This window comes from Equus caballus, chromosome 5, assembly GCF_041296265.1.
Source record: "Equus caballus isolate H_3958 breed thoroughbred chromosome 5, TB-T2T, whole genome shotgun sequence".
Taxonomy (NCBI): domain Eukaryota; kingdom Metazoa; phylum Chordata; class Mammalia; order Perissodactyla; family Equidae; genus Equus; species Equus caballus.
Window position 1 is genome coordinate 92,940,246 of NC_091688.1, and position 25,090 is coordinate 92,965,335.

A 25,090-nucleotide genomic window follows, 5' to 3' on the forward strand; every position below is an offset into this window, starting at 1 on the left:
GGTGTTGCACTGGGTGGGCACAGGGCTCCTGGTGTTGTACGCTACAGGCCAGGTGCGGGCAGGGGACAAAGGGGCCTCACCCCGTCCAGGAGGATGATGCGGCCAGCACAGGAACTGGTAGTGAAAAACTCTTCTCGCCCATTCAGGAGCTGCACAAGCTCTACCACATCCTCGTCCACACTGCCCTTCCGGCTGAGGTCCGCTTTGCTCAGACACTGCGCCTTCCATCTCCTGAACTCTGCGCTACGATCCATGCGATGAGGGATATAGAGTCTGTGCTTTCACGTTCTCTCTCGCCTTTCCCTGGGGGCAGCCATATTGAAGGGAGTGGTGGCCGAAAAGGTCCAAACTTACTCGTCGTTCCGAACTCGGGAGAGTCTCCCGTCGTCTTCTGGGGGCGGGGCGGGGCGGAGCCAGCAAACGGTGAAGCGGGCCAGGCCCGCCCCTCTTTTCTGTAGAATCCGGAGAAGCCTCGCAGATTTTGATTCCCCACTCTAGAACCAGGTAAGTAGTTGGAAAAGTCCCCATAGTTGTTCAGGCAACGGTCCTCCTCGCCGCTCGTCCCTAGGGAACCGAGCTGATTTTGGCTGCGCTCTTGTCCTGCCGGAGAACCAGTGAATTTCGGACTCTCGCCCGAATCCCGTCCCTCCAGGGGCTGCAAGTTCTTCAGCCGTAGAGCTGCAGGGTAGTTTGACGTGCTGGTCTTGAGCGCCCAGCCCCGGCTGTTCAGCGCGGGGCGTCCCGCGCCCGCCCCCCGATTTCCCTATGGTGAAGGCGGCCGTGGACGGCGACCGCAGCGCCCCGCCGGGCGACGGGGTTGCTCCCCCGCGGCTCCCCAAGCTGTGGGCTTCCCAGAGCTCTTTGCGCCCGGCCCTCCTCCTGCTTTGCCATCAGGGGTGCCTTCTTACTTTTGGAAAGAAATGTGTAGGGTTTTATTTTTTTGACTTTTTTCCCCCGTGGCCCCTACCTAGAATAATCTTCAAAGGAAAAAATTACAAAACTCTGTTAACACATCTTGGGGACTTATGCACCTTCCCCGGTCGCTGAGATTGATGATTGAACCATCTGAAGGCTAACCTTTGGACTGTTTGTGCGCAGCTAGTGGAAATGGCTTGTGATTCCCACTGAAGCCGCTGGGACGCCCCGCGAGTGTCTGGTTAGGGGCAGCAAATCCCACCGAGCCTGCCCCCCGCCAACACTGGCGAGCAGCCTGCCCCATTCCATCCAATCTTTTCATCAGAGGACCTGGGGGCAGTGGGTTGGAATTTTCTGTTCAACTCCTCCTCCTCCACCCCCTCTTATCAGAAGTGAACACTGAGATCCAGACCAGTGAAGTCACCTGACAAAGTCACCGAGCCAGGAAGAGACTTTTCTTTGGCCAGTTTTAATTTTTTAATTTTTTTCTGGGTTAAGAATAATAAATGTTTACGTGAGTCATTCTTGATCAACAGCAGCACATTTTTAATTAGTGGTTTTTCCAAGTTTTTATTTCTTGCCTGAAATTCTTATTTAATTTTACTTCTGCTTTCCTCTCATAATGTGGCTTTGCTCTGGCTTTGTGAATTGGTCTGTTCCTTCTGTGTTAAAATGTATTTCTAACATTTTTCATATTCCTTTAATTTTCATTTAAACTAGATGGATTCAAGCGTAGCATGGAAAAGATCACTGAGGATGAATTTTCAACTCTGTATTTTCTGGATTTGTAAAGTATGGTTGGCAGTCTTTCATAGGTGAAAAGTAAAACCAAATATTAAACCAAGGAGTACTCTAAATAATTTTTTAAAGTTTATAATTGATAGATAGAAAAACCTGTTTAAGTATCGTTTAATTAAAAAACACAAGCAGGGCACGGCCCCGTAGCCAGGTGGTTAAGTTTGCGTATTCCACTTTGACGGCCCAGGATTTCGCCCGTTTGGATCCTCGGCGTGAACATGGCACCGCTCATCAAGCCATGCTAAGGTGATGTCCCACATGCCACAACTAGAAGGACCTACAACTAGAATATACAACCATGTACTAGGGTGCTTTGGGGAGAAGAAAAAGAAGGAAAATGAGATTGGCGAAAGATGTTAGCTCAGGTGCCAATCTTTAAAAAAAAAAAAAAAACCACAAGCAATATGACAAGCCTGCTGACTGCAAATGATTTCCTTTGAGTAATAGTGCAGCCAGGTATGCTGTGAAACACTCACCATGTGCTGTGGTAGTTAATTTTCACAAGGATCCTATGCTAGGGAGTATTGGCCCCATTTTATAGATAAGGAAATTGTTAGTTTTCCTAATAGAATTTTGCCCTATTTTATGAGCATTTGAGAAATTTCAAACTGTAAGCAGATGCCTTAATCATAAAATATGTAATCCTCCTTGCAGGTTAGTTGAATTTCATATTTCTAGCTCAGTCTGTCTCACTATCATCATTATAAAGTATATCTCTAAGAAATTAAGGGTCCTCCATGCCAGCATTTAAAAGGGTGAGATGAAAAGGGTGGTACAGTAAGAGAAAAAAATCATCTAACAACACTTAAGGTTGTTAAAAAACAAAATTCAACTGAGTAAATTTGAAGATCTAATTGGCTTTATTCAACGATTCATGAACTGGGCAGCATCCCATTTAGCAAATTGAAAAGAGCTCCCAGGAGCTGTACAAAATGGAAGGCTTTTATAGGCAGAAGGGGGCAGAAAAAGGAAGTTTCTAACAAACAGTGGATTGTTTCAGACAACGTTACCTTCCACTGGGGGGAGCACAAGGGTCTATGATGTGGATCACCACTCTAGTGCTGCCCAGGTGATTCCAGATTAACTGGTTAAACGTCACATTCCCGGGACAGGCTGAAACTGCAATTAGGTTAGATATGAAGTCTTGTTTTGCTGTCGTGAGGCAAGTGACTCCATTTTGGGCTTGTTTCCTTTTTTAAAGGACTTGGGTTCTAGCTCTGCTTCTTTGTGACCCTGCTGAGTCTCTTAACCTCTTGGAATGTTTTCTCCTCCATAAAATAGATGGCGTTTTATTCCCATTTCTGCATACAATTAAATGGTGGTTTTAGTAACTTGCTTCTCTACATGTTGTAAAAATAATTATATCAATGGATGTCAAAGATGTGCTTTTTAGAAGAAATCAGGTATTGCAGGGGTTTAAGAGTCATAATTACTATTAGTGTGTTGTGTTTTTTCTTTTTGTTGTTCCTTTTGACCTAACATTCCAAGAGGTCAAGAGACTCACCAGGGTCACACAGAAGCAGAGCTAGAACCCAAGTCCTTTAATTTTGGTTTTATTATCTCTACAGTTTTTTGAGGATAATAGTGATGTCTGTTGGTGAAAAGATAGATGCGAGTGTTTGAAAGAAAGAAATAGGTAGGAAGTAGGTAGATATTGAAAGTGGATAAAGAGCTACGAATCTTCCATGGCATGTGTGTACGTGTGTGAGAGAATGAGGGCCCAGAGTGAGCAGCAGCTAGGGGAGGGGCTGGGCACTTTCACGTTGCCCCTTGGGTTCTTGAGTTTAGGACAGTGCCTCGCTTACAGCTAAGGTTCAACAAAACAATGAATGAATGAATGAATAACAACCAGTGTTTTGTAGTAATGTTTTTTTTAAATGATTCTCTAGACTGCAAATACTTTGAGGCTAAGGACTTTTTACAACCAGAGGCCTGAAATAGTGTTATATTCAATCAAAGATGATTATAGAATAATAGAATTTGGAACATTTTAATTAATAAGAAATTGGGAAGGAGAAAATAGATGGGCCAGGAATACTGATATCTACTATATATAGGAGTAAACATGTACCAGGTTCTGTGCTTGATCTGTCATGTCTCCAGCACAGTAACCCTGAGTGGGAGCCCAGTTTTCAGCTGAAGAGGCTCAAAAAGTCGACTACCTTGCCCAAGGCAATGTGTCTAGTAAATGATGATAGAGCTGGGATTCATACTGAGAGCCGTCAGATTCCAAGGCCTACACTCTTTCCATAACACCTTGTCAAAGACAAGAAGGAAAAAAATAAGCAGCTGTGTTCTTATTTCCAGAATGGAAAACTCTGATCTGGGCAACCTTTTCTTTTTGTTTCATTTTTCTTCATTTTTCACTTTATTGTCTAAGAAATACCAGCTTGAGTGAAGACCCAGACAGAAATGCAGCAATGAGACGTTGGGTAGGTGTGGAGTGAGCTGCCCTTCTCAGTCCCGGCTCTCTGCATGGGTCTTCCACACCCAGGGCCTGCCCAGCTCCTCCACAGGCGGTTAGGTTTATGCCTTCCGCCTGCTTCTGTCCCCTTTTATTAGAGGACTGGCCTTTGGGATATCTCATTGCTAAACAACGTTTTAGCAATGGAAAATTTACTCTCCTCTGTGCTACATACTATATTAAATTATTTTAAATACAGGGTTTTAAAATGACACAACTTCCGATTAATTATGTCAAGAACTTTTCATTAGTAACACCATCAAAATGCCCTTGATTCCCCCGTGCGTGGGACAACACTTAGGAGTTAGCATGGGCTCTGTTCTGAGTAGCCCTGTGTCGAACTTCAATACAGTAAAAGTCTGAGTTCTTTCATCTCAAGTCCTAGTTTCTGCAGCTCTTTCTGACGTTTCAGCTGCTTGTGGTTGATGCATATGATTGTTCCAGAAGTTAGCAAAGATGTTCTAGGTGGTGGCAGAGTCTAACAATACTTGATGTGGGTAATTTCAAGAAATTTTGATAATGCACAAATAAAATTATGAAGATAGTCAAAACCCTTTCATTACATCTCTGTAGGTATGGAAGATTTCCCAAGTTGTCTAATTTTATGTACAAATGTCCTTTACCTTTTCTTTGAGTTTATTTTACTCTGAGTTTCTTTTCATTTCAATATTAACAGTGGTAGGACAGAAAGGTTAACTGTGAATTACCCTTGTAATTTACAAAAGATCACATACAAAGCAGTGTTTTTATTTTCTTTATTTTTATTGAAGTATAGTTGACATACAATATTTTGAAAGTCGTGTTTTTAGTTCTTAATGCTTTTCCTCCTTTGTTAAAATGAATGAACTTCCTAAAGCCAAGTGCTTCCACGTTGATTAAAATCCCAAAAACTTAATGCTGAAAGGAAAAAGCAAGTTGCAGAATTAAGTGCAGTACGAGCCAATCTAAGTAAAGTTGAAAAACATGCAGAACAATAGCACGTATCGTTTACTCCTGTGTCCACGTGAGGTGGTGGGAATGACGAGCATGGGGTCGATGGTAATACCGCCTCATTAAAAGGGTGGCACAGAAATGGGGTTGGGGATGGGTACAGGAGGCTTCAGTTATGTCTATAACGTGTTAAGTTTTTAAAATGTTAAGATTTGTTAAAGCTGGGTGGCAGGTAAATGTGCTTATTATATTCTTTATTTTTTTCTATTTATCTCATGTTAATAAAACTTACATTAGCTCCTAAAATTTCCAAGATGTTGGAGCCCAAGCTTACACAAAAGGGAACCTAAGTATCATGCTATGTCTATCCAGACATTTTTGTTTGCATGTTTGATTCCCTCGTGGCAGGCCGAGTCCCTACAGGAAGTAATATGAAGTATTTTGCTTTGTGAGCTGAAGGATTTGTAAGATGAAAGGTCCTTAAACTTGAAATGAGATCAGTGGTAGGCTCATGATTTAAATTGTTGTTTGAAAAGTTGTTTGATCTGCCCCCTCCAGGGGAAAAAACATAGTGAGAGCCTAGATACAATAGGACAATACGTGAATTTTTTTTTTTTTAGTATCTAGATCACCATGGCAACTGGACAGAAGTTGATGAGAGCTGTTAGAGTTTTCGAATTTGGTGGACCAGAAGTGCTGCAACTCCTGTCGGATGTTGCAGTACCAGTTCCAAAGGACCATCAGGTGGAAATAATTACTTAAAAACAGGCAATAATTACCCTGAGTGTGAGTCTCTAGCACATCAAGTTAATGTTCAAAAGAAGCAGACTCACATTTGTGAAGACACTGAATTAGGGCAAAGTTTATGCTGTTTGTATCTACGAGCTCTGACAGAGAGAACTTAATTCTAATAATTAGTGGAGTAGAGGTATGAAAAGGAGTAACATCCTGTTATGAGAAAATTTTTGAGGAATCTACACAGTGCAATAATTGAATTTTTCTGAATGAAGTCATAAGTCATTTTGAACAAGTTATTCTTTTACAAACTTTCATGATTTTTATTTTGTGCGTGGTAGGAAAGCAATTTTCTTCTGCATACGTGCTTTTTAGCATATGATTTAAAAGAATTTAAATGTAGAGTTAAATCATTTCCGGTGACTTTTTCAATAAAAATTATGTATTTTCATTACTGTACCTTCCATGACTCCCAAATCTAATTTCCTTAGCAAACCTTAGGAGAATTTTTACAGTTTGGCCATAACCTATCTATAGATTTATTTCTATCACTCCTTCTCGATAGACCGTGCTGTGACCGCATCGAGCTTTATCTGGTTTCCCCAAGAAGCTCTTTCATTGCTTCTGTTTTTGCACATACTATTCCTTTGACCTGAAATAGCCTTTTTCTCCCATTCCAGAAGAATTCCTACTCATCCTTTAAGGCATGGTTCAAATAGCACTTCTTTTGTAAGGCTTTCCCTTACTCTGATAGCAGAAGTAATCATTTGGTATTAATTAAGGTAAAATTAGCTCTTATAGTAGATGTAACCTCAAAATCTCAGTGGCTCAACAATAGAAAATTATTTCTCATGCACTAAATTCCAAAATTCTAAAATGTTGGTGGGTAGCTTTCCTCCAACAGGGATTTGGGGACTTGGGCATATTCCATCATGTGGCCCTGCCACCTTCAACACCTGTCCTCTGAGGTCACTGTGAAAGGGAGTGAGCACAGTGTGGATTGCCTAGGAAGGTCTTTATGGGCCAGGCCTGAAAGTGGCTCTCATCACTCTTGCTCATGTTCCGTTGGCTAGAACTTAAACATATGGCTACTCATAACTGTGAGGGAAGCCAAGAAATAATATTCTTCCTATGTACCGAAGAGCAGGAGGAAATAGGTTTGATGAGCACATAGTGGTCTCTGCTACACATCCCCTCAAATATTTCCACCACTGTTTGCCCAAAATGTTTTTAATAGCACATAAACCATTCTGTCACATCTTTTCGTTTATTTGTTGGTTTGCAAAACTGGAATGCGAGCTAACTGAAGGCAAGGTTTTTTCCTCCATTTTTATAGCTCCCATAATCAGTACAGTTCTAGCATAATGCTAAATGAATACCTAAATGCTCTATGTGAACTTAAATACATTGTTATTGCAGGTTCTAATCAAAGTCCACGCATGTGGTGTCAACCCAGTCGAGACATATATTCGCTCTGGCACTCACAATATAAAACCAGTCTTACCCTATACTCCTGGTTCAGATGTGGCTGGGGTGGTAGAAGCTGTTGGAGATAATGTATCTGCTTTCAAGGTATTACATTTTTAGTTATTTCTATTTTGGCTTAATATTTTTTCTTAAAACATTTTAATGTAGCTTTAAAATGTATCTGTATTTAAGTCTTTAAAAGGCCCCATTACACAATTTCTACCACTTGGGGGACTCCTCTAGTCAAGAAAGAAATTACCTTTATCCACAGGCCTTGCTTGTTTGCATTGTTGGGAATAAGTGCTGGGTGATTTCTGGATCTTCACATCCCCACAGAATTGAACTATGATCCTTTTGATTTAACGGAAATACGTAAGGAAAGAAAACAAGCAAGGAAATTAAACTATTTCCTAACTCTTGATAACACACAAGCCAATGTAATCTTTAATTCCTTCTCTAAATTTAGCTTCACAGAATAAAAGGAAGGCTAAATCTTTTGAAGACGTGAAAATGAAGAAAATGCAAGATCACTATGCAGTTTTAGAGCTCTGACTCAGACCAAGGGGACTGAGTCAATGACAATGTTATAGTGAGGGCTTTTGTTATTTATATGCCAAAAGACTTAGAAAACGTAGATAGCATATTCATGGTCTAGCATCTTTCCTCATAATTCCTTGACCTCCTCAACTTTGGCAGCACATATACCAAAATTGGACTGAGACTGAGATTAATGCTGCCCTGCACAGGAAGAGAGGCGGATTCCTACACTTTCCACTCCTCAGCCTGTGGCAATCTGGCTTTTGCCCCCATCGCTTCACTGGAATGATTCTTGGATTCTTGCTAATGTCACTAATGGCCTCTATATTGCTGGAGTTAATGGGCCCTTTTATGTCATTATCTCTCTTGACTTCTCTGTGACATCTGACACTCTCAGCCACTTACTTTTTCTTAAAAAAACTTTTCCTTCAGCTTCTGTGACACCATTGTCTCCTGCTTTCCTCCCTGCTTCCTCTCCGGGCATTCTTTCTCAAGCCTCTTTTTCTCTGGGTGCTCCTCAAATCTTAGTGTTGCCCAAGGCTCTCAGTCCCTACTTAGACATCTGCTCTTTGTATTGTTACCTTCTTCTTATCACGCATGATGTCTTTAGCTTAGAATTTTCTACTAAGCTCTAGACCTGTCCTGTCCAATACAGTAGCCACTAGCCACATGTGGCTATTTAAAATTCAAATTAAATTAAAATAAACAAGTCACTGCCTCAGTCACACTAGCAACATTTCAAATGCTTAATAGCCCCATGCGTCTGGAGGGTCCTGTATTGGACAGAACTGATGTAGAACATTTCCGTCATCACGGAAAGTTGTTGGAGAGAATGGGATCCACACTGTCAGCCTCCAGGAACCCCTTACTCCGTGTCTAAAACCGAGCTTGGCTTATCTCCCATCAGATCTGCTCCTCTCTTGTGACTGTCTTGGTGACTTCTGGGGTTTGACTTACTCCTTTACTCTCCCTCACTCAGCTTTCCCCTTACTAAAACCCTTTTCTCTCTCCTCTTTCTAATCCCACTGCCTGTAGTTTCATTCAGGTTATTTTACCTAGTCCCTTACCTGGATTTCTGTAACAGATGCTTAATTTACCACCCCCCCCCCCCCCCCCCGCCCCTCTTGAATCTATCCTTGCTTTCTAAGGAGTAATTTTCTGAAATGTAATTCTGATTGTTTTATACCTCTGTTTTAATTCTTGCATTAATTCCTTGTAGATTTCAGGGTATTGTTGAAACTGCTTATGTTTTGAAGGAAGATTGTTTCATGCTCTCTCTCCCACCTTTCCATTCTTATCTCCCATTCCTTCTCGCCCTGTAGTTTATTCTTTAGTAATGAGTTTGGTTCTTCCCTGCACATCCCATGCTCTTTCATCTCTGTGTCTTTGTTCATACTGCTTCTTCTGCTTGGCAGGATTAAACTGAAACTTATAAACACGGATTCAAGGGATTTTACACCCTAGCTTTAATTTCTTTTCATTTTACCTCCTGAAGCTATTATATTCCATACATCGGACCACTTACTCATTGGGGATGAATGCTGGCGATTTCTCAGCATCTGTTCCTGTCACTATTCCTTTACTTTGTCTCCTTCACCTCTAATGACTCTTCCCAGTTATGCTTTTCAAAATCTTGTCCTATCCTTCCAGACCGACCTCAAATATGAGCTTCTCAGTGAAGCTATTCTTGATTCCCTCAACTGAGAAATCATTCCTTTCTTTTTCTTATACTTATCTTTGATGGCTCATCATGTTTGCCCTGCTTTGTAATTCCTTCTATCCCTTTCTTCTCTCTCTTCCTAGAGTTTAAGCTGCTTGAGATTAAGGAGCATGTTTTGCTATTAATAATCCTCACAGAGCTTGAAGCAATGCTTCCCATATAGTGGATTCTTAGTGAATGTTTGGGTTGTATTGAAATCAATGCAAGATGTTTTGAAGCTGTAAAAACAGGATTAATCTCAACACAGTCATTCTTGACCATTTGCAGGCAACGCTGTTGAGCACTGATGCTTACCTTTGACTCCTCGATGCCTTTGAATCTTGTTTGTCAATCCCCTACTCCACAGTGCTGTTACTTTTTCAGATCTCTTTATAATAGGACAAATTCAAGAATGCTGAGAGTTACTGCCTTAATGTTTTGCTTATTCCAAGGAATATTTACATTTTCTTTCAAGAAAGAGAAGTTAGGGCAGGTGTCTGCAGCGGGCAGGCTGATTTCCTAGCATGCAGGTCCTACTGGGCAGGCCTGTCACGCTCGCACAGTGCCTCACCTCACCTTCCGTTACACATCTGCTGTTCAATAGAGAGGCCCTGGCAGATGTTTATGGAGAGTTTGCTGTGTTTGTGGTGCCCTGACAAGTGAAGACACCTATCCTGGCTTATCCTGCTGTTGGGATCCGGGAGGAGTTTCCTGCTTTTTGGTATATGCATGCAAAGTGAGGGAAATGCTGGTTGAGGAAATCTATGGAAAGGATTTAGAACAGGTATTTAGTGTGTGGAAGAAACTTTACATTTTATTTTTTTCTTCTCTGTAGTATTTTAGGCAAAAAACGATTTGTATTAACTGCCATTTACTGACTGCTTGACCTGAGCAAGTTACTGAACTTCTTTTTGCCTCAATTCCCTTACCTGTATAGTGGGATTAGTCTCAAATGGGGATGATAAAAGTTTTTATCTCATAGGCTGTTGTGAAGATCAAATTAAATGTTACTCAGAAGAGTCTTAATGCAGGGCCTAGCACAATGACCTCTCAGTAAAGCCTAGTTATTCATTCTAGGGGTTCTCTTGCGTCTTTTCCTATTTCTCTTAATTTTTCTTCTCACCGGTTCCCATTAATAAAACATTTAAAAATGTTCAGTACTTTAAGGTTATTTTTATAAGACTTTAAGATGTAGAAAACAATATATGAATACTTCTTGTTAAAAAGGCTGCATTATAAAAGATTGTACCCATTTTGACATTTTTAATCCCTGGTGCATTTATGAATTTATTGCTTTTCCCAGAAAGGTGACAGAGTTTTCACTACCGGCACGCTCTCCGGGGGCTATGCAGAGTATGCTCTTGCAGCAGATCACACTGTGTACACGCTGCCAGGGAGACTGGACTTTAAACAAGGAGCCGCCATCGGTATCCCATATTTTACTGCGTACCGAGCTCTGTTCCACAGGTAATTATATAGCCCACACCAAAGAGGGCACTACTAATTGCCTTCCTTCCTAACATCCGTCCATCCATCTATCTATCATTTTTGGTTACCAATTAGTTACCATTAAGCTTTTATGGTGTACAAGCTGTGCTAATTTGGGAGATTATTCTAATCACTGGGGATACAAAGAAGAGCAAAACACTGTCTTTGTCTCCAAGATCCTCATAGTCTAGTTAGGGAGATATACATAGGAATACTATTTACATACAGTGTGAAAAGGACAGTGATAGAGATGTCTGTAGGGATTTATGAGATCACAAGGGATGTGCCCTGGTGATGAGGTAGAGCTTCCTGAAAAGGTGTAAAACTTAGATTATTTTAAAGCTATGGTTTAAAAAATCTCATTATCCAGCCGTGGAAACTAATTGCTGCAATTTGAAAATGTAGTATAGGGCCCCACCCTAGACCCACTGGTCAGTTTCCATGGCTGGGATATGAGAACCTATATTTTAATCAAATTCCTTAGGTATTTGAAAAGGATCAGAATTAGGAATTGCTGGGGGAAGAGTAGCTGGGAGGGGAGAGAGCATTCTAGACAATAGGAGTAGCCTGGTGTGTGGGGAAAAACATCATGGCATCTGGGGAGAGCTGTAGCAATTTGGTTTTGTTGGATAGAAGATTTTGAGGCAAAGAGTGGCAAAGAGTAAGGTTGGACATAGTAATCTCTCAATCAATGTTAGCTGTCATCATCAAATAGGTAGATTTCAGATTCTCAAAAGCTAGATTATAGAGCTCACACATTGTTCTGTGAGGGATTGGCGGTCATGAAATGCTTTATTCAGGAGAGTGATAGTGTCATGTTTGTGTTTTAATGAGATCACTTATCTGCTGTGTAAAGGATGGATTTGATGACAGGAATGGAGAAAGAGATGGAAGGATCTTATGGTAGTGTCCTCTAGGCCAAATTCTTAGGGGCCAGAGCAAGGGTCATGCGAGAAAAGGTAGAGGGGAAGGGACAACTATTAGGGGGTAAAATCAGGACTATTGGGCGACTGTTTGCATGTGAAGAATGAGGGAGAGGAGAGCTTAAGAATACTTCCAGCTTTCTAGCTCGAGTCATGTCTAACTGTGACAAAGAAAAGGAGGAAAAACTTTTAAAGGGAAGCTGAGTTCAGTTTTGGACTTGAAACCGACATGGATGTCATAATGGAGAAGTCCAGCAGCCTGGTGGATGAAAGTCTGACACTTGAAGGCTAGGGATATAAATTTGGGGATATCAGCATGTGGGTGAGAGTTGACGAGATAAAAGTGATTGAAATCCCTCAGGGAATGAGAAGAACAGCGGAGTGAGAATAGAACCTTAGTGAATATCAACATTTAAGAGTATGGTCAGACATAGAGGTCAGAGTCCTAAAAGAACCAAAGAGAGTGTATCCCAAGGCCAAGAGAGTCTAGAGGTCATGGTGTCCATTAAACGTCTGTTAAGCTCATGGGCTTTGAAGACAGGAAGACTTGGGTTAGAATACTGTCTTCCCCTGCTACTAGCTAGAAGACCCTGGTCAAGGTTCTTCCCTGTCTCATCTGCAGCTTACTGATTGAAAAACTAACAGCACCTTCCTCATAGGGGTGTGGTGAGAATGAAGTGAGGTAACACATGTAAACCTCTTAATACAGAGCCCAGCGCAGGGTAAGTGCTCAATCAGCATTGATAGTGTTAGGGGTGGAGGCTGGTATTACTACCAAGAAGGGAAGCTAGCTGTCAAATACAGCAGTGAATAAAATGACAGTTGGGCTTAGCAATTAGGAGGTCATTGGTGACTTTAGTTAGATCATTTCAGTAGAGTGGTGGGACAGGAGCTTGATTGAGTAGGTTGAAGAAGAAAGAGGAAATCAATTCCTTGAATGGAGACTATTCTTTTTAAAAATGGGGGAGGCAGAAAGGAGGGAGTAGAAGAGTATTTGAGGAAAGTGTGGAGACAAAAGGGTTTTTTTAAGGATGGACAAGACTGAGAAAGGATCTAGCAAAGAGGGAGAGATTGAAGGTTTGGAAGAGAGGGCAGAGTGGCAGATGGAACAAGATCCTGTATAAGGCAAGGTGGAAAGGACTTATGACACAGGTAGAGAGATTGGCTTCAAATATCGAAAGGACAGCGCATCCGTTAAACCTAGAAGAGGCAAAGATGGTATAATTACGGAACAGTTTGTGGGGAGGGGATGGGATGTTGAAGGAACTCAGATGTGATTCCTTCACTTTTCATAGTTAAATAGGAGATAAGTGACCTTTTGAGAATCAGAACGGAAGGGGCACCAAAATGCATGGTCATGTGATTTCTTTTTTTCATAGACTTAAGCCATTTGGATAAATTATCAGGGAAGTTAGATTTTAATAATAATCCAGGTCAGGAATATTAGTGGCAAAATAGACTAGTGCAAAGGAAATGAGAGCACTGGAGAGAAAGAGAGAGAAGTTGGGGCAATCTACTAGTGGGTCCAGGCTGGCTGGGGAAGGAAGGGAGGCCAGGAGCAGCAAGTGGGCAGAAATAGAGCAACTGAGAGACAGCAGTCTCTGTGAATCTTGAAGCTGAAGACAAGGTTTTTAGAAAATATGGGTTTACAGAATTAGGATAGGAGATTGCTGTGATAATATTGATTTAAGTGTCTCATATTTCTCAGGTAGAGTGGTCGGGGGTGTTACCAGGTTTAGCCCTGGGAGTGGCTAAAGTGGAGGAGAATTCAGGAATTCTGATGCAAGGTTTTCCTCCAGGCGAATGTTGAAATCTCCTTGATTGGGCCTGGATTTGAGGTGGAAGAGACGGCCTATGTGCCAGGTACTAGTCTTTAGTGACTAGAAGCGAGTCGGGGACAGCAGCATGGAAGGCCAGGCCGTGTGTTGGAGCACCTGCCATAAGCCTCAGGGGGAGGTGACTGTATTAGTCAGAGTTCTTCAGAGAAACAGAACCAAGAGAATGTGGAGGGGAATGGGGGTGGCGGGGGCGGGGCAGTTTTTGAGGAATTGGCTCATGTGATTGTGGAGGCTTGGTGAGTCTAAAATCTGATAGGGTGGACCAGCAGGCTGGAGGCCCAGCAAAGGGCTGCAGTTCAAGTCCAAAGGCAATCTGCTGTCAGAATCCCTCCTTGTTTGGGAGAAGTCAGTCTTTGTTCTGTGAAGGCCTTTCAGTGATTGGATGAGGCCCATCCACATTATGGAGGGCATCTGCTATTCAAAGTCTACCAATTCAGTGTTAAGCTTATCTAAAAAACACCTTCACAGAAGCATCCAGAGTAATGTTTGACCACATGTCTGGCACCATGGCTCAGCCAAGTTGGTACATAAAATTAACCATCACAGTGACTCTACATAAGGATAGAAGGATCCTAGCAGTGGGAATCTGGGAAGGGTTAGTCCTTTTTCTCCACCCACCCCAGGCCCAGGGGTTTAGGAGAATGGGCTCTTAGTGTCTGAGGGGTTGTTTGTAAGATAAAAAAAAATTCATTAGGAAGTATTTCATAGCCCATAGAGTAACTTTAGTTATCCTATTCCCTTACATTTGTATTATACTTTTTAGAATGTAAAGTGCTTTGGTGACAGCTATCTCAGTTTATCATTTCATACCCTCAGTTTAACTCCCTGCCCTCAGTGTCCTTATCTCCAACCCAGAGTGTTGGAGAAATAATCTTTGTCTACTGCTCATAATTGCCATTTGTCAGCAGTTGGCACACAGCCTCGAGCCGGACTCCAGGTTACTGTGTTCTCACGCCCAGACTGAACATGATGTCTGTACAGGGTGGCCACCCCTGTTGTTCTAGAAAGTGACATCCGCCCTGAGAGGCAGATCTGGATCACACAGCAGCTGCTGGCTTGTGACATTAGCACTGGTCCGTCTGGAGTAATAAAGCAGCCCCTGTCTGTCTTGCTGCAAGTGTCTTGTTTTCAGTAGAACAGAAAAGTAGTGGTATGAACCAGAAGTAAAGAGAATATGTCATTTCACCAGAGCACCCTTAGAGGGTGCAAGGGAACCTTTGTGACAGATTTACTGTGTTTCTTGCTCTCCTACCACTGCTGATTCAGCTTTGCTTTCTGAACCGAGGGCTTACAGGCTGTGCAACCTGGTGTTTGAGGCATGGAGAAGGAAAAATGTTCTTTAAATAGTCCAGCCGCTGTGTGTACTTGGGTGTTACTCTGGAGCACAGAGTGAGACTGGGCTATAATAAACCTGTTTTGAGACGCTGTCTGTGGGAATCTGTGGGAATGAGAGACTCCAGTGCCTCTTGGTTCAGCAATTTCACTGAACACACCTGCACGGACTGCAGCCTCTTAGAGGGTTCCACCCTGATGTGACCCTGACACCCAGCACAGTGCCTGGCACGTAGCAGACTCCCAGTAAACATGTGTCGAATGAATAAATGAATTGAAATTTCTTTTTTATCTGTGACTCTGAAGAACCGTTGTTTGAGCCCATGGAGTTTGGAGAATATCTTGGGTTGCTATCAGGATGAGTTTCCTCTTTGGGTAAGTGGTAGCTGAACTGAGGGTAGAATTTCCTTAAGGATGGTGAGAAACACCTGAACTTAATTAGCTCCAAAGGCCGGCGATGAGCCTGTGCTTTGTTTTGCAGTGCCCAGGTGAAAGCTGGAGAAAGTGTTCTGGTTCACGGGGCCAGTGGAGGAGTAAGTATTTTTTTAAGTTTATTTTTAAATGAGCTTATGTTTGCGGGTTTCATATTCTGTTTCTTTCAAGTCAGTTTTAAAAGCCAAATTTATAAATATAGTCAAGGGCGCTTTCTCCCTTTGTGTCGTGAAGCTTCTTTAAATTGTGTCTTCTGAAGGTGATTCCTTGTCATTAGTTTAGCATTTCTTGGTTAATAAAATTAAACAGGTTACCCCGTCAAAAATGTAATATATTAGGTTTTCCCCCTTATGTTGGGTGTGGACAAGATAACCCATCTTTGTTTTTGTCTTCAGGTAGCAAATGTTATAAGAATATTTATTTGGAATTTTAAAGAGTCCTTGAAGGTTAATATAAATTCCATATTCCCTTAGATAAGGAAAGTAGGCTCATTAAGGCTTTACCTGTGTCGCCCCAGACAGCACGGCAAAGCCACACCGTGAATCCTTAGTCCTTCCCTCTCCCTTCCACTGCCTGCCTGCTGCGCTTTGATGACATTCATGGAGTGCACAGTATATGGCTGTGTCCTCAACACCGCAACCCGTGGCTTAAAATGCTAATGGAGGGGCTGGGGAGGGAGGACTCAGAACTTATCAAATAAGCCCTTCAGTGAAATCACCCAGTGCCGGGCTGTCAGAAACCTCTTCAAGAGACAGGCTGTCAGTCTGCCTCTGAGGAGCTTAGGGGGAAAGTTAGAGCTGTGAGGTTGGAATTTAACAAGAAATCCACATGACCTCTATCCTGCATGGAGAGGCTTTAGAAATTTTGGAGACAAGATTTCAAATTTTTAAAATAAAGGGCCTGGGGCTAGATGGCTCACCTTGAGAAGCTGGTTAACCCTTTCAGAGCGCTGTGTATTCCGGAGAGTAGATTGAAGGAAGTAACCTATCAAATGGCACATTGTCCCCGGAATAATGAGCGGCATTCTGAAAATGTGAATTTACCTCTAAAGGTGGCCAGGTAATACAAACAGAGAATTCAGTCCGTTGTGTTTCTCTTACTTTAGATTGGTGAATCACAGGGTTTCACCCCCAGCTTCCTCTGTACCGCAAATAGATCAATTCTGAAGGATTTCGCAGATCAGACTATTTACTAAAAAACACCAAGATTGTCTGTATGGGGCTTGGGAAAATATGAAAGACATAGCTTGGAATAAACTCCCATTGTTTAGCTTCACCAAAGAGGCTATTTTGGGGTTAAATTTTAACCCTAAATAATGAAAACATCTGTCAAACACATGCATTTATTTAAATTTCTTTGGCTTTCAGAGAGCTAACCTTGTGCTCTGTATAGAGGGAGAGATTTCAGTAGGAAGGGGAGAGAAGAGTTTAAAGAAAATCTCTTTTTATTCCCTTTACCCTTTTGTCGAAAGCCTCGTTGCTTCACCATGACTTTTTTTTAAAGGCAAAATCCGCCCTGTTCTCTGAGCTGGCTGAGTTTGTTAAATCCTCGGCTGGCAGGGGTGGGCCGGCGGCCCCGGTGTGTGCAGCGCTTCTAATGCTGCCTGCCCTATCACGGGGAAACAGCGCCGGGTTTTGTCTTGCTTCTGTTTGTACTTTCTGTCCTCATTTAATTCAAATTCCTTTGGGATTATTCTGTGTATTTAAAATGGTGTGAAATTTATGAACACAGCTATTATCCAGATATGTTGGTGGGGAGTACCCTACTTTAGTGTCAGCAAAATAAATAGAAGCAAAATATTTGACACGTAATGGTACATAATCTATTGAAGGAGTATTAGTAGCGTAATTGTTGACAAGAATAGAATAAATAGTGTCTTTAAAATAGCTATTGAGTGCCCCTTTAAAGTGGTTAGAGCATAAGTAGATGTATTTACATTAAATCTTTAGTTTAAAATGTGGTTTTAATAGAGGCCTAGTTCTTTTTAAATCGAAAATTAAAGTAGAAAAAAAATCAATCATGCTAAGCCCATAGTGATTGTATTTCATGGGATCGACTGTCTCTCCCCTCATCAGTGAGGTCCATGTGTGTGTGCTGTGGTTCAATCAAGCAGGTCACCGCCATCACCCAGCTGAGTTCAGGCTCATCACCCCCAGACGCCGTACGGTCCTGAAGGTCTGGTTCAGGCCTGGGAGTCTGTGATTCTGTTACAATTTTAATTAGTTTCTGTCATCATTTTTCGGTTGTCACGACTGGGTAGAGGTTGGCATCTAGTGGGTGGAAGCCAGGCATGCTTCCAGCCATCCTTCTATTCACAGGATAGCCCCACAACAAGGAATTCCAGCCCCAAATGTCAAAGGGCCAAGTTTGAGAAACCCTGCTCTAAATATACCTGTACCGTTCGTTTGACATGTAACCAAACATGTATTTCCTAGTACTGCAATTTAAATAATGGCCTTTACCTATATTCCTAACTGCTTTCATTTCTCATTTAAGCACATTTATCTGATGATCTAGTGATTTCATCTGATCCCATGGCTTAAATACCATCTATAAACTGATGAATCTCAAATTCATATTTCCAACTCTGAACTTTCAGCTCCATGCCCGTATTCAGCTGATTACTGAACGTCTTCAGTTAGGTGAGCAGTGTGCAGCGCAGCGTGTTCAAAGGGAAGTGATGCTGACACAGACTTGATTCTCCCTCTTTCTTAGCCTCGGTAATCTACCCAGTTAATCTGGCCATAGACCTAGGAGACATCCTTGATTTTTCTCTTTTCCTCACCTCTCACATTCAGCCTCTAAGGAAGACCCAGTCTTCCTATTCCCATTTTCCCCTCACCTTTCTTTTTGCCTCTCCTATAATTGGAGTGTTCTTTTGAAAGCCTAAATCGGATCATATCACCCTCCTGCTTAAGCTCTTCAGCAGTTCTGCATAGTTCTTCAGTATACTCCAAAGCCTTTACCTCCAAGGGTCTGTGTGCCTGGCATCTCTATGTCCCTGTGGCTTCACCTTCCACTGTCTCCCACGTGCCCCGCCCTCAAGCCACATTGACCCTCTTTCTGTCCTTTGAACACCCCAAGCTCATTCCCACGTCACCAGGTTCACCACAACATTCTGCCCACGACATTCTCCACGAGGTTTCCCACACCTGCCTGTGGCTCATCCCTCACTTCATTCAGGTCTCATCTCTTCCGAGTGGCCTTTCCTGACGACCTAACTAGACCCTCTCCCTGTCTCTTTCTAACCCAATAGACTGTTTTTTTTCATGGCACCTTTAATTTTCTGAATTTACTTTATTCATTCATTTGTTAGTGTGTTTATTATCTTCCCCCTTCCTTAGAATGTCGGTTTCTTACATGAAGTACCATGTCTAGCACATAGTAAACTCTCAATGATCATATATGGATAAATAAATTAATTTGTCCATGTATTTGTCTCTTCCACTTAAATGAGAGCAGTCTTACATTTGTTATATAGTATTTTATATGTGCAGTTAAAGTATGAAGTCAGCATATTTGGATTATCTTTAAGCCCATCCCCCTTTGTGCAAAGCAGATGCTAGGTAAACCCTTTCATGCAGTGGTTAAAAGCTCAGGATCTCCAGTCCAATCTGGTCCAGCTCTGGGATTGGCCCTGATTCCATCTCCGTGACCTGAACAAGTTACTTACATTTTATAAGCTTCAATTTTCTCATCTCTAGAATATGGATGATAGTAGTATCTACTTCACAGGCTCATTCTGAGGATGAAATAAAGCAGTGCATAGGAAAGCTTTAGTTTGGTACCTGACACATTCATTGTAAATGTTCCATAGAACTTAGCCAGTGCTGTTCTCGTTTCTTCATTTAGACTCGAAGTTCCTTGAGGACAGGGTAGGACCTAGAAGCACCTTGAGTTCACTATATGTATTTAATAAATGTTTGCAGGGATGCAAAGAATCAAAAACTGCTGTGTTAATTTTGTTTTGTTCTTCAGGTTGGACTAGCAACATGACAAATTGCTAGAGCTTATGGCTTAAAGGTTTTGGGCACAGCTGGTACTGAGGAAGGACAAAAAGTTGTTCTGCAAAATGGAGCCCATGAAGTGTTTAATCACGGAGAAGTTAATTATATTGATAAAATTCAGGTAAATTGTTCTACAATTTTCTAGTAAAATTTTGTTTCTTGGGAGACTTGCATTTTTTTGGTAAGTTCTTTTATCAACTACTCTCTTAAAGTTCTTTGCTCCTTTTTTTAATGCGTATGTGTTTTTTTATGCCTATGTGTGTTTAAAGTTTTAATTAATTTAAAGGGTAGAGATGTCTAATTTTCAAACCTTCACTATCATTTCTGTCTTATGTTTATCAGATAAAATATAGCCTTTCTAGAGTCTTATAGCTATAAAAATTGGTACTCCTTAATACAAATCACATTTTAAGTAAAGCCAAAGCTTTGTATTTGGAGTTGTGAGGTGTTCTTTCTTTTCTTTTGACATCTGTATATACTGTCAAACAATTACCATAGTAAGTCTAGTTAACATCTGTCACCACAGAGTTACAAATTTTTTTTCTTGTGATGAGAACTTTTAAAATCTCCTCTCTTAGCAACTTTCAAATATGTAGTACAGTATTATTAACTATAGTCACCGTGCTGTACATTACATCCTCATGGCTTATTTATTTTATAACTGGAAGTTTGTACCTTTTCACCCCCTTCACCAATTTCGCCCACCCCACCAACCCCCGCCTCTGGCAACCATAATATGTTCTTAATATAATTTGTATTGGTGTAAATTTTCCATGGAAAGTTAGGTGTCCACAGATTACAAACTGGATCTGTCTGGCCTAGGGAATAACGTTTATTATTAACTGGATGCTTTGGAGGAATAATGACTACCTATCCAAAGTGGTGAGGCAGCTTTAGTTAGTTGTTGCATATATTCCATTACTGCAAGAGAATTCAAGAAGATTCTGAAGTTCTCCATATGTACTGTTGTAGCAATTTACTAAACACTGATTACTTTGCTAATCCTCAAACTAGTTGCTTATGTAGAGAAAGAATTAGAATTTTTCAGGTGCTGATTACTGTGTAAACTAGGTAATTACAAACTGAGGAACAATATGAGTGAGAGTTTGTTTATTACCACCAAATCATGAGGCCAAGAAAACTGAGAAAAGGCACTCCTTCATTATGTTAGGAAACCTAAAATTAATTGAGTATTCACTCCTGATGCCATTATCCAAGAGTATTTACAAAGGCAAAAAATGGCCAGTTATTTTAAGAATATATTTTTGTTTTGCAGTAATGTAATTTTAAGACCATGAGGTCTTGTAGCTTCCATCTCTTCTGTTGGTTCCTTCTGCTTAAGTCTCTCTCATTCTTCACGTCATTCTCTTAACCTTTTATCTCACCCCACTCCTCTGCTTTACCACCAAACTTCTTGAAAAAGTAGTGAGTACTTAATCCTTTCACTTCCTTACCTCCTATCACCTCACATTGCTTTTTACTTCCACCCTCACTACTTACACTGCTCCTTAGAGGTGCTAAGCTCCTCTTACCAGTCTGCTGTTCTTGTCTTAGTCCTCATCCTGTTTGAGTTTTCAGCAACAGTTGACGCTGACCACATCTCCTGGAAACTGGTTCTCCTCTTACTTCCCTGACTTCATTTTCAGTCCTCTTCCTCTTCGTATTACTTAAATGTTGATGTTCCTTAGGTTTTTTCCCTTGGTTTCTCATCTTCTCTGGTGCTAGCCCTTCATCCCAATCAATCTGATATATGCCCATGGCTCCAGATAGTACCCGTATACTGTGGATTTCCAACGCTGTCTCTGACCTGATCAGCCTACTAGACATCATCACTCATCTGGTCACCCAAGACAGAAACGCATGTTTCATTTTTTATTTCTATCTTTTAATCACCATTCTCCCCCCGACCCAGGAACTTGGTCACCTCATTCTATCAGTTTCATCTCTCACATGCCTTTCATATATAGCTCTTTTTCTCTATGCTCTTCACCAATGTGACTGAGTTTAGTCCTCAATCTCCTCAGCCTTGACTATTAGTTATCACTGAGCTTATATCCCCTTTTATCTTCTCTGCTGCCTCCAGAGTTATTTGGTTCACCTTTAAAAAAAAAAAAATACCTCCAGAAATAACTAAAATGGGAGCTTCGTGAGGATAGGAATTTTTGTCCCTTGTTCCCTGCTGCACCTCCAGAGCCTAAAACAGTGCTTGACGCAAAAATTAATTAATACCTGTCCCCAAAAAGTCCAAATCCTTCAACGTGGCATTCAGTGTATTTTTACAATTTGTACCAGTTTACGGTCTCTTCCTACCTCTTCCTTCCCCACCCCCAGCCTCCCCAATTACATACTCCTGCTCTGCTGGGCTCCTTTCCAATCCCGCCTTGTACTCTCAGTTCCTACATCATTGCTTTTCTGTTTCTTCTGTCCAGACCATCTCTGCTTCCCCTTGCTCCTCTTCCTTCCTTTTTGCTTAAGGAACTCCTATTCATCACTCGCTGCCCACATCATCATCTCTGTGGAGCTTTCTCTGACCATTACAGGTGATCAGAGTTGTAACTTTTTTTTTCTCTATAGCCTATGGTTTATTTCGACTAACATAGTACTTAGCCCATTACATTACAGCTATGACTGTAGAATCTTCCATCTTTCTCCCTGGCTTTGTTTTGAACTCCCTATGTCCATCTTTGAATTTCCAGTACCTAGCACAGTGCCTGACATAGATATTCCTTTTTTTGTTAAAATAAAATGAATATAAGGCAGATATGTGTAACTTATTTAAGAACTAGTTTTGAATGTTGGGAACCAACATCTGAGAGCCCAAAAGAAAAGAAGTAGTATGCCAAGCTGACTATAAACCACTGGGAACGAAACTGAATGCCGGCAAAAAATCTTGCAACGCCGAACAGCCAATGAGGTTTTCTTTTGTTTTTCAATAAAAATGGGAACCCCGTTGGGGTTTTGGATTTTTAATTTGTTTGTTTTCTAAGAAAATAGATTTTGAAGATAGAAAATTTTCAACCGAGGAAAAAGTATTTTATAGTCAAGTTGAGTCTAAGCATCTAAAAATTCTAGACAAATGTTATTTCATTATAGCAACTTATTTAGTACAAATGTTTATCATTTTAGATGTTGTGGCTGATACCTTAGAATTACATCAACACTTTATAAATAGATCATTTTAAAATTTGAATTATTAGTCTTAAACCTACAGCATTTTATATCATTTGAAACACATTTCTGTAATACATTGGACTATGATAACTATTTTACAGTGTTTTTTAATTGTTTTCTTATCTTGCTCTGCATTCTTTTATATAAATAGAAATCTGTTGGTGAAAAAGGAATTGATGTGATTATTGAAATGTTAGCTAATGTAAATCTTTGTAATGATTTGAATCTTCTGTCACGTGGAGGACGAGTAATAGTAAGTATTTCATTTTTTTTACCACTTTGACAATTTTACCATAATTTAACACTATTTTGCAGTAATCTTTAACCATAGATGTGTTATTTTTCGTAATAGGTTGTTGGCAGCAGAGGTCCCATTGAAATAATCCCACGAGCCACCATGGTAAAGGAATCTAGGATAATTGGAGTTTCTCTCTATTCATCAACCAAGGTAGGAAAAGAAGGGATTCTGATTTTGGTAACTTAAACATTGAGATAATTTGCCTAGTCAGGCACACTGAAAGTTTAAGTAAATGTTAAACATAGTTATCTGACTACGCGAATGGGTTAAGGATTAGTCACTAGAAGATAACTCGGGCTACAATATAATTTGTTTTCCAAATCAGGACACTTTTGAGAGAGATAGGAGATACTATTAGTAATTACTCCAGGACAATAGGTATTTTGTGAACTGAGACCGTCTCAGACAAATTGGAGTTACGGTTGCCTTATAGAAAACTACTTTTTCTGCAGTTCTGGGCAAGTTGACAAAATCCACACATTTTTAGGAAATCTTTATGCTCTAACTCTTAGATTCTGAGAATTTTTAATGCTTCTGAAAATTAAGTCATATATTCCTCTACAAAAAAACCTTTTTCTTTCACTTAGGAGGAATTTCAGCAGTACGCAGCAGCCCTTCAAGCTGGGATGCAAGTTGGTTGGTTGAGCCCTGTCATAGGTTCTCAGTATCCACTGGAGAAGGTGGTCCAAGCTCATGAAGATATCATTCACAGCAGTGGGGCTAAGGGAAAGATGATTCTTCTCTTATAATGATTAATTCTCTCTTGTGTTTCCTATGTAATGAGAGGTTTCTTACCCCAGTTTCACGTACACCATCTGTGCTTTATTTAGCATTCATTTGATTCAGCGAGTTTCTTGTATTAAAAAACAAGATTTATCTTTAGCGATCATAAGCTTTGGATACAGGTTATTTTATAGCTGGCAGTACTCTCTAAGCCTTTCACCTCAAATCAAGAAGTCTTCATAAGAGGAAGTAGAATGTCAGTGATCATAGCATTGGGGTGCATTACAGAAATTCCTAACTGATACTTGATCGTTAGTTCCACATCTTCAAGTAAAACATTCAAATTCAAAATAAGCCTGCTTGATTTCCAAGCCTGCTTCCCCTTATAAAGGTTCTTTACTCTCTAATTAGCTGAGAACTGTATTAGACTCTGAAGATTTTCTAGACTAAACAAGACCCCTTTTCCAAACTAATCTCATCTAGATCTGCAAGTGTCTTGGAAGGGCAAGATAAACAATGTCCAGAGAAATTTGTTAGTTTTCCAATATTTCCCCCAATTTTAGAACATTCACTGTGTTAGTGGTTGATTACCAGTGATCCATAGATTGTGTGAGGACAGCAGCTTTATGGTTGGTATAATATGATAGTAGGTACATAGTCTCCAAATAGATACTTCTTGATTGATTGAATTTTCAAAGTAGATTTAGAATTATCTGTTTGGGGGCCAGCCCTGTGGCTGAGTGGTTAAGTTCCCGCACTCTGCTTCAGCAGCCCAGGGTTTCGCTGGTTCGGATCCTGGGTGCAGACCTAGTGCCGCTCATCAAGCCATGCTGTGGCAGTGTCCCACATAGAACTAGAAGGACCTACAATTAGGATATACGACTATGTGCTTGGGGGCTTTGGGGAGAAGAAGGAAAAAAAAGATTGGCAACAGATGTTAGCTCAGATGCCAATCTTAAAAAAAAAAAAGAATTATCTGTGTGATGGGGATGATATAAACAAATTTGATACATTAAGAATGATCTGCTTTTGCACAACCAGAGGCACTCACAGCTAGAATATACAACTGTTTACTGGGGGTCTTTGGGGAAAAGAAAAAGAAAGAAGATTGGCAACAGTTGTTAGCTCAGGAGCCAATCTTTAATCTGCTTTTGTTTTCACAACATGGTAACCTGCAATAAAGTCTACAGGGAATTAAAAACTGTGTTTATCTATTTTGTCTTTATGTGGAACTTGCCTTACCTCTCTTGCACAGCTCCTGATGGTTGCTTCATAACAGTGTTCTGTGCTGAAAGTCTTTATCAAAACTAATAAAGGGATGATTCCTTAGAAA

The 25,090-nt window shown here is 40.8% G+C and overlaps 2 protein-coding genes across 5 annotated transcripts in view; one reads left to right on the top strand and one right to left on the bottom strand.

Moving 5' to 3' along the window:
* Window positions 1-853, bottom strand: part of TYW3 (tRNA-yW synthesizing protein 3 homolog) — a 17,200-nt gene extending 16,347 nt beyond the window's left edge. For 2 of the 4 annotated variants that reach the window (XR_001380864.3, XR_002808276.2), the window contains exon 1: window positions 81-852. Coding sequence is in view for 2 of the 4 variants with exons in the window: in XM_001498949.5 (XP_001498999.1) it covers window positions 81-254 (174 nt within the window). In the remaining 2 variants the exon portion in view is untranslated. Of the gene's footprint in view, window positions 1-80 lie in introns of all 4 variants that reach the window. The other 2 variants (XM_001498949.5, XM_070267488.1) reach the window with 2 other exon arrangements.
* On the top strand, window positions 365-25,090 carry CRYZ (crystallin zeta). The gene is given in 9 exon segments (XM_005610492.4): window positions 365-504; window positions 5,728-5,851; window positions 7,262-7,414; window positions 10,849-11,012; window positions 15,608-15,659; window positions 19,537-19,686; window positions 22,888-22,989; window positions 23,089-23,184; window positions 23,622-25,090. Coding segments are annotated over 8 exon segments (990 nt in total). The 5' UTR covers window positions 365-504; window positions 5,728-5,740; the 3' UTR covers window positions 23,784-25,090.